Here is a 9,262-nt window from a genome sequence, read left to right on the forward strand (position 1 = left end):
GACTTAATCACTGTCAAGGCCGTACTTCCAGATATGAGATAAAATATCTGACCCTTGCTTGCAGCGAGGGTGCCAAGCATTTATCAACTAGATTTACCTGGAACCTCCAGAGTCCTCCTATGTCACCTGTCCTTTCGAAGCAGACAGGCTCCAAGCCTTCTTCCAGGCAGCACTTGATAGACGGGAGCCCGCTCGCACCTGCCCCAATCACAGCAATTCTCTTCTTAGTCATGGTCTCCGGAGACCTGCACAGGGCTGGGCCAACGTAACCTGTCCGAAAGAAAGGATGGCAAAATACAGAAAGCACACGTCAGTTAGGACTTTTCCAGGAAGGCCTTGGCCGTGGCATCCGAGTAGATGCTGCAACAACAGGTGCCTTTGTGGAGGCCAGATCCCGCTGTTCTCAGCCATCCCTACCCGCTTCGCGTGGCACAGAGAGAGGAGCCTGCGCCTGCAGCACTCAGAGCCCGGCCGGGAGCTGGACTCGACTCACTGCCTGTCCCTCAGCGCCTGCGGATTTCTGGGCTGCGCTCCCCAGGCTGTTCTGCACTTTCGGCTGTTTACAAAGGAATATAAAGCCATCACATGCAAACGCCACCTCCTCCAGCCGCCCCCGCCAGGGCCGCTGACATAGCCCTGTTCCCTGTCCGAGTCCCAAGGTCAAACCGGACAGGACCTGGCTTTGCGCAGAAAAAATTAACCTTATCGCTCCCGGTTTTCGCTGCTGGTTCCTGCGCTCACTTCACTCTGCGAAAGGCAGCGGGCCGCACCCTGTGTGGCTCCCCACCCCTGCACAACCACTTCCAACTTCCAGGTGTGTTTGCCTTAAAGCGACAACCTCCTCCCGGTGCAGGGGATCTGTCCACAACGCCAAAGCAAGTCTGGGTCCAACAGCTGAAGTGAAGAACCCCTGCCTTTCAAGAGACCTGTTAAAACCGGTCCTGGCCCCTGGGGTCCAAAAGGCCCACAGAGAATTTCAATAAAATATACGTTTAGAAAGTGCTTTCTCTCATACAGTCTCATGTGGAATTAAAAACATAAAAGTTAATGTTTTTCAGATTTATCCAAGTATTTGCATGTAGCAGTAGTTTGCTCTTTTTTTTATTGCATGAATATATAATTTGTTTATCCATTCTCATATTGATGGATATTTAGGTTATATCCACTTTTTGGTATTATGAAGGTTTTTAATTCTTTTTTTTTTCTTTTTTACTTCTTTTATTTCATTATTAGGGCCTTTTATTACAAGTCGTTTTTGTGGATGTATGCTCTCCTTTTTCTTGCACGTCTAAGAATGGAATTGTTGAGTCATAGCGGTAGGTGTACGTTTAACTAAAGTTTTGAAAAGAGGTTGTACCATTTTATGCGCCAACCAGCAATTTATAAAAGTTGCAATACTTGCCTGTCTCTCAGCTCTTGAAACAGTTCGCAATTGCTCATGCGTAATAAATACCTCATGGTGCTTTTTATTGGAATTTCCCTGATGACCAACGATGTTCAATCTCTTTACATTTAATTTCTTGGCCATTTTTTGTGAAAACCTTTTGCCCATTTTTTAAAAATTTTATTTTATTAGTTTCAAGTATTCAGTACATTAGTTAGACATTTATATAGTTTATAAAACGACCCCCCTAATTGCTCTTTCTGTCCTTCGGCTCTCCACCTAGCCATTACATTAATGCTGACTGCATTCCCTATTTTAAAAGCTGGGTTATCATCTTATTGAGTTGTAAGACTTCTCTGTATAATCTGGTTACAAATCCTTTGCAAATATGTGTATTTCAAATATTTTCTCCTTGTCTAACATAACTTATTGCTTTCTTAATTGTGTCCTTTGATGAGCAGAAGTTTTAAATTTTGATGTAGTCTACTTTATCATTTTTTCCTTTGTGGTTAGTTTTTTGTTCTTATTTAAGAAATCTTTGCCTATCCCAAGCTCAGATAGTATCCTGTGTTCCTGGCTAGAAGAGATTTGTAATTTTAGCTTTCACATTTAGACCTATGATCCATTTTAAATTAATTTTTATGAACAGTGTGAGTATAAGGGTCAAGGTTCATTTTTTTCTCTCTGGATATTTTATCCTCCCAACACAATTTAGTCTAAAACTTTTCTTTCCCCTTGAATTGCGTTGGTGTCTTTGACATTGATCAAGTAACATATACATGCAAGCCTATATGTTGACTTTATTCTGTTCCATCGATCTGTTGTTTTGTCCTTATGCCTATACCATACTGTATTAATTACTTATGTTTATTGTAAAATTTGAAAACTGGTAGTATAAATCCTCCATCTTTGTGCTCATTTTACAGATTATTTTGACTATTCTGGTTTTTTGTAATTCCATTTAAATTTTCAAATTAGCCTATCAATTTCTACAAAAAAAAAAAACAAAAACGAAAAAACCCACTGAGATTACAATTAGTACTTCACTGACTGTATAGACCAGCTAAATCTAATTTGTGAAATAGACGATTTCTCTTTCTACTAGTTCTTTGATTTCTGTGTTGTTTTATAATTTTTACTGTAGAATCTTGCACATTTTATTTAATCTTGTGCATTTTATTTTAAAAATCCTATTGTAAATGGTTTATACAAAATGCTTTTAGGTTTTCATCTTCCAATTGTTTATCTCAGGTATAAAGAAATACAATTGATTTTTTTTTCCCCCCCTACAGCACCTGGTGTTCCTATCCAAGTACTAACCAGGCCCCACTCTGCTTAGCTTCTGAGATCAGACGGGATTGGGTTTGTTCAGGGTGGCATGGCCGTAGACACAATTGATATTTGTACATGACTTTGCATCACAAAACCTTGCTAAGTTCACGTATTACTTCCGGTAGTTTATAGATTCTTTGGATATTCTTTGCACACAATCGTGTCATTTATGAAAAAAGATAATTATTCAATTATTAATTTTTAATTGTTTTTTCTCTCCTTATTGCACTAGTTAGACCCTCAATACAATGCTGAGTAAAAGTGGTGATAACAGACACTTGTCTTGTTAGGCAGAAGCAGTCACTATTTCACCATTAAGTGCGATGTTATTTATCAATTTTAGGTAAAAAAAACTTGTCAAAGTGAGTAAATTTCTTTCTATTCTTACTCAACTAAGAGTTTTTATTATGATTGGGGTTGAATTTTATAAAATGCTTATTTTATATCTTTTAAGATAATCATATTGTCCATGTTACAGTGAATGATTGATTGTTTTAATATTAAGCCACTCTGTCTTTCTAGAATAAACTCACATGACCATAATGTGTATAGTTATTATCTGACAGTTTTTTATTTGTTAATAGTTCATTGAGAATTTTTTCCATATATATTCTTCAGAGATATTGCTCTGTAATTTTTTTTCTTGTAATATATTTGATGGTTTTGATATCAACGTTTTGCTGGCCTCTCTGAAAGATTTTGTGTAGAATCATTCATCTTTTCCTTTAAAAGTTTGGTAGCATTTACCAGTGTAGCCAGCTGGACCTGATGTTTTGGTCGTTGGAATGTTTGAAATTATGGATTTAATTTCATTAAAAGATATAGGATTATTCAAATTTTCTGTCTCTTCTTGTGCCAGTTTCCATAAGTTGTGTTTTTCTAGGAAGTTGCCCATTTGATCTAGGTCGTCAAATTTATCGGTGTAAAGTTATTCATGATATCTTCATATTATTCTTTCAATGTGTGTAGAATCTATGGTGGCGTTGCTTCTGTCATTCCTGATATTAGGCATTTCTATTTCCTCTCTCACTCATTTTTCCCCTTTGATCACGTCTGTCAATTTTAGCAATCTTTTTAAAGAACCATCTTTTGGCTTGACTTTCTTTGTTTTATAACTATTTTCTATTTCATTAATTTCTGATTTTGTTTATTAGTTCCTTCTCTGTACCTTCTCTTCTTTTCCTAGCTTGTTGGGATGGATACTTAATTCATCAAATTTCCATCCAAGAATCATTATATCTGCATCCCACAAATTTTGCTATGTTGTATTTCCATTACTGTTACTTTCAAAGTATTTTCTAATTTTTATTGTAATTTCATCTTTGTTGAGTGGGTTGTTTAAAAGTAAGTTATGTAATTTCCAAATCATTTGGGATTTTCTAGATATCTTATTGCTGATTTCTAGTTTAATTTTGGTGCGGTGAAAGAACATATTTTATATGATTTTAATCTTTTGAAATTGATTACTAATTGTATGGCTCAGCAGATAACATGTTTTGTTCAATGTTCCAATATGTACTTGAAAAGACTGTGTAAAGACTGTGTAATCTGCAGTTACTCAGTATAGTGTCCTACAAGTGTCAGCTAGGTTAAGTTGCTTCATATTGTTGCTCAAATGTTCTATATTCTTACTAATGTTTTATCTGCTTGTACTGTTGATTATCAAGAAAGTATGTTAAAACCTTCAAGTATAATTCTAGATTTGTCTAGGAAAGGCAAAACTATGGAGACAGTAAAATGATCAGTGGTTGCTAAGGGTTAGAGGGGAGGGAAGAATGAATAGGTAGAGCACTGAGGATTTTTAGGGCGGTGAAAATACTCTGCATGATACTGTTATGGTGGATACATGCCGTTATACCTTTGTCCAAGCCCACAGAACATATGACACCTAATGTAAACTATGGACTTTGGATGTTAATGATGTGTTAATTTAGGTTTACTGACTGTAATAAATATAGCAGCCTGGTGGGAGATGTCGCTAACGGGGAAGGCTAGGTGTGTGGGGGGGCTAGGAGTATATGGGAAATCTCTGTACCTTCCTCTCAGTTAAACTGTGATCCTAAAACTATTCTTAAAAAAAAGTCTAAAAAAATAGAATCTTTTAAAAAATGTTTTCAATAAATAAATTCTCTTCATAAAAACGAAAACAAAAACGAGGTACAGCACTTGCTGCACTAAGTTACAATTGTGTTGTTTTGGTGTAAGAATAGTCAAATAGATAAAGAAGACACTATAGAGAACCAAGAAACTGGTCCATGCACATAGGGACAACTGCTTTATGATGACATTGTCACTGCAAAGCAATGGAGAAAAATAGCTTTTCAATAAACGGTGCTGGGTGAAAAAAAAAACCTCGAAAGCTGATTCTTACTTACTATCCTACATAAAAGTTAATTCCAGTTTCGTAATAGGCATAAATGTACTGGAAGTCCTAGACAGTGTGATAAGATAAGAAAAATAAATAAGAGAAATTCAGATTGGAAAGGAAGAAATAAGACTGTCCCTATCTGCAGAGAACACGTTTGTCCATGTAGAGGATTTCAAGGAATCTACACAAAAAGCTACTAGAATAGTGATTAACCAAGGTCAACTTGAATTTCTATATACTAGCAATAAATAATTGGAATCCAAAAGTCAAAAATAGTACTATTCATAATAGCTACATACTACAAATGAAACACTAGATATAACTATAATAGAATATGCAGGATCTATATTTTGAATATTAAAAAATGCTGATGAAATAAATAAGAGAAGACCTAAATAAACAAATTAGAAAACTTAATATAGTTAAGACGTCAATTCTCCCTTAGTCGATATAAAGATTCAATGCAATCTCAATTAAAAATCCCAGCAGAATTTTTTGCAGATATAGACAAGCTAATTCAAAAATTCATGGAAATGCAAAGAAACTAAAGTAGCCAAAACAATTTCGAAAAACAAGAACAAAATTGGAGGATTCACATTATACATTTTTAAGATATATCATAAAACAACAATGAAGAAGTGTAGTATTGGTGAAAGAATAGACATGTAGATAAGTGGAACAGGACAGACACCGGAAATAGACCTTCATAAATTCAGTCGATTGATTTTTAACGAAAGTATGAAGGCAATTCAATGGAGAAAGGGGCCTGGAAAAATTAGACATTTACATGCAAAATAAAAGAAAGAAAGAAAAAAAGAAGAAAAAACCTTGACCTGTATCTCACACCATATAGAAAATTAATTCAATAATAAATGTAAGTGTAAACTATAAAGAACAGAAAGAGTAAACAAAGTTGGAGGTATCATCAAACTATACTACAAGGCTATAGTAATCAAAACAGCATGGTACTGGCATAAAAACAGACACAAAGATAAGTGGAACAGCCTATATGGTCAATTAATCTCTGACACAGGAAACAAGAATACAAAATGAGGTAAATGGTGTTGGGAAAATCGGACGGATTCGAGCAAAAAATGAAATTAGATGAGTTTCTTACACCATATACAAGAAGAAACTCAAAATGGATTAAAGACTTAAATGTAAGACCCCAAACCATAAAACTCCTAGAAGAAAACATAGGCAGTAAACTCTCTGACATTGTTCTTAGTAATATTTTTTTGGGTATATCTCCTTGGGTAAAGGAAATAAAAGAAAAAAATAAACAAATGGGATTACATCAAACTAAATTTTTGTACAGCAAAGGAAACCATCGACGAAATGAAAAGACCACCTACTGAATGAGAGAAGATATTGGCCAATGATACATCTGATAGGGGGCTAACATCTAAAATTGATAAAGAACTCACACAACTCAACACCAGAAAAAAACAACCCAATTAAAGAATGCGCAGAGGACTTGGAAAGACATTTCTCCAAAGAGATGCTCAATGTCACTAGTCATCAGAGAAATACAAATTTAAATAGCAATATCACTTCATACCTGTCAGAATGGCTATCACCAAAAAACCAAGAAACACATGTTGGCAACGATGTGAAGTGTTAATGGGACTGCAAATTGGAGAAGCCACCATGGAAAACAACACAAAATTATAAGTAGAACTACCTTATGACCCAGCAATTCCACTTCTAGCTATTTATCCAAAGAAATCCAAAACACTAATTCAAAAAGATATAGGCACCCCTTTGTTCATTGCAGCATTATTTACAATAGCCAAGATATGGTAGCAATATAAGCGTCTATCAATAGACAATTGGATAAAGAAGGTGTGGTACATATATACAACGGAATATTATTACTCAGCCATAAAAAAGAATGAAATCTTACCATTTGTGACAACATGGATGGACCTAGAAGATATTATGCTAAGTGAAATAAGTCAGACAAAGACATACGATTTCACTTATATGTGGAATCTAAAGAACAAAATAAATGAACAAACAAAACAGAAACAGACTCATAGATACAGAGAACAAACTGACAACTGGCAGTTACAAAATAGTCATGGGGATGTAAAGCACAGCGTAGGGAATGCAGTCAATAATATTATCACTACTGTGTATGATGCCTTGTGGGTACCAGACTTATCGAGAGGATCACTGTATAAACATTTAACCATTATGTTGTATACCTGAAACTAATATAATATTGAATGGCAACTGTAATTGAAAAATAAAAATGATAATTTTTAAAAAAGAACAGAAAGGGTAAAATTGCATGTGACTAACTTGATGGCAAGGCATGACAGCCAAAAGGCATTCAGTTCAGTAAGAAAGGAAAACAGACCTGTTGGCAAACCTTCACACACAGCTATGTTTGTAACCTTTAGACTCTGTCCTCAGAAGTTTGCTTTGTAATATTCCAGTGTTATGCCCTTGACTTTGGTACAAAAGGAGGTGTCAATTTTCTGAAGCAACTGGATGAAAGTCCTGCAGAGCAGAATCACGCTGTTGATGGATTTAAATATGCTCTCTCTTCAGTATATTCCCCTGGCTTTCTGCAATTTTAAGTTTATTATGTGTCATTTGATGCCAAAGTTGTGTTATTACATCAAAAGTCAAAATACAGTGTTTCCTGTGTTTGGAGAAAGAAAGTCCAAGTCTCTCATCCCAGTACACTGATTTCCCCACTCTGGGGGACACTGATCCCATCCTAACCCGAGCCCAAAGGTCTCGGTTCATGTACTCTAGAGAAAGTCCGGACACATCTTCATTCATGATCAGGCTCGTTTACTCAGGCTCCACCTCTGACCTACCACGTGCTGCCATTTGGCATCTGCTGTTACCCAATGTTCAGCGTAATGAACAGTAAATGCGACTTGTTTGCCACCCTGCGTTGGTGCTTCTTTTGGTGGGGTTGGCAGACGCTAGCGTGACATGTTACCATCTTGTTGGATTGCCGTGGCCCACGGTGTACCCTCTCTATGGAGTTACACAATGAAGAATTAATACGAACATCACGATTATGCAGCCTGAGCAAGGAATGAAAAGGAGCTGTTTTCACTAGAAAACACTGGACAAGTTGCCTAAACTTTCCATGCCTTAGTTTGCTCATCTGTAAAATGTCCTCTCTCTGTCTTGAGATTATAATGATCAGGTCCTGGGTTTTAGAATCGTTTCTCCCGGCACCTCATTCAGATGTTCAACGATACTTACTGAGCGCATACTACGTGCCAGTCACTGCCCCGGGTACAAATTCAACGTATCGTTAAAGTGAAATCCTTATCTTCCCTTCCTCAAGCCAGCTTCTGCCCCGTATTCTCTTTCTCAGTAGTGGCATCAACACCCACCCAACTGCCCAAGGCAGAAGCCCCTGGGAGTCAACCTCAGTGCTTCTCTCTCCCTCAGCCCTATATCCAGTCACTGACCAAGTCCCCTCAAGTGTCCCCTTGCCCATTTAAAAAGTCTGCTACTCCCTTGCCGACCTGCCTCCATGTCTTGGCCCCGGTGGTCCCCCTGCCTTAAGCACTCTTCTTCCTGATGACATCATCTCCTCGGTGACATCTTCCTGATGACATCATCTCCTTGGGGACATGCTCTTCAACTCATTTTATCGAGAGCTGCTCCCCAGCCCTATTCTTAATAACGTTACCCTGTTTTATATCTTGTTAGCACTAATACTACCTGAGAACGGATTTTTACTCCCTTTTTGTCTGTCTCCATCACTAGAATCTAAGCTCCGTCAGTGCAGGGACCTGATTTGCCTCGTTCACCACTATTCCAGACAATGGGGACATAGCTAGTATAGTCACTCTCTATTGTACTTAAAATCCAATTCTCTAAGTATTCCCCACCTGTACCCACCGTGCTGACTGGTCTCATGACCGTAAACCTCGTGAGTCCCTCACAGAGCTACCATATTGCTCTAGTCAAGTCGCCTTCCCACTTCCCCAAACAACCATGTCACACCTTTCCCTCCTCCGACGCCGAAATCCCCTCCCCTTCCTCCAGCTCGTCTGATGAGCTTGCTTCTTATTTTAGACAACAAAACAGTTTGAAGACAACGTCCGTGCACTCTCGCCCCTCAGTGTGTCCGTATGCTGTGCCTCTGCGTGTCCCCGTGCACGAACTACGTCCCGCTCCTGTGCAGGCACCCGCCC

At 37.6% G+C, this 9,262-nt stretch overlaps 1 protein-coding gene across 2 annotated transcripts in view; it reads right to left on the reverse strand.

Annotated features, from left to right (window-relative positions):
• Positions 1 to 9,262, reverse strand: part of FMO5 (flavin containing monooxygenase 5) — a 29,399-nt gene that overhangs the window by 16,187 nt on the left and 3,950 nt on the right. For both annotated transcript variants that reach the window (XM_006919694.3, XM_015595531.2), the window contains exon 2: positions 98 to 270. In XM_006919694.3, coding sequence (XP_006919756.1) covers positions 98 to 232 — 135 coding nt within the window. In that variant the 5' untranslated portion in view covers positions 233 to 270. The remainder of the gene's footprint in view (positions 1 to 97; positions 271 to 9,262) is intronic.

This window comes from Pteropus alecto, unplaced genomic scaffold, assembly GCF_000325575.1.
Source record: "Pteropus alecto unplaced genomic scaffold, ASM32557v1 scaffold106, whole genome shotgun sequence".
In the NCBI taxonomy this organism is placed as follows: domain Eukaryota; kingdom Metazoa; phylum Chordata; class Mammalia; order Chiroptera; family Pteropodidae; genus Pteropus; species Pteropus alecto.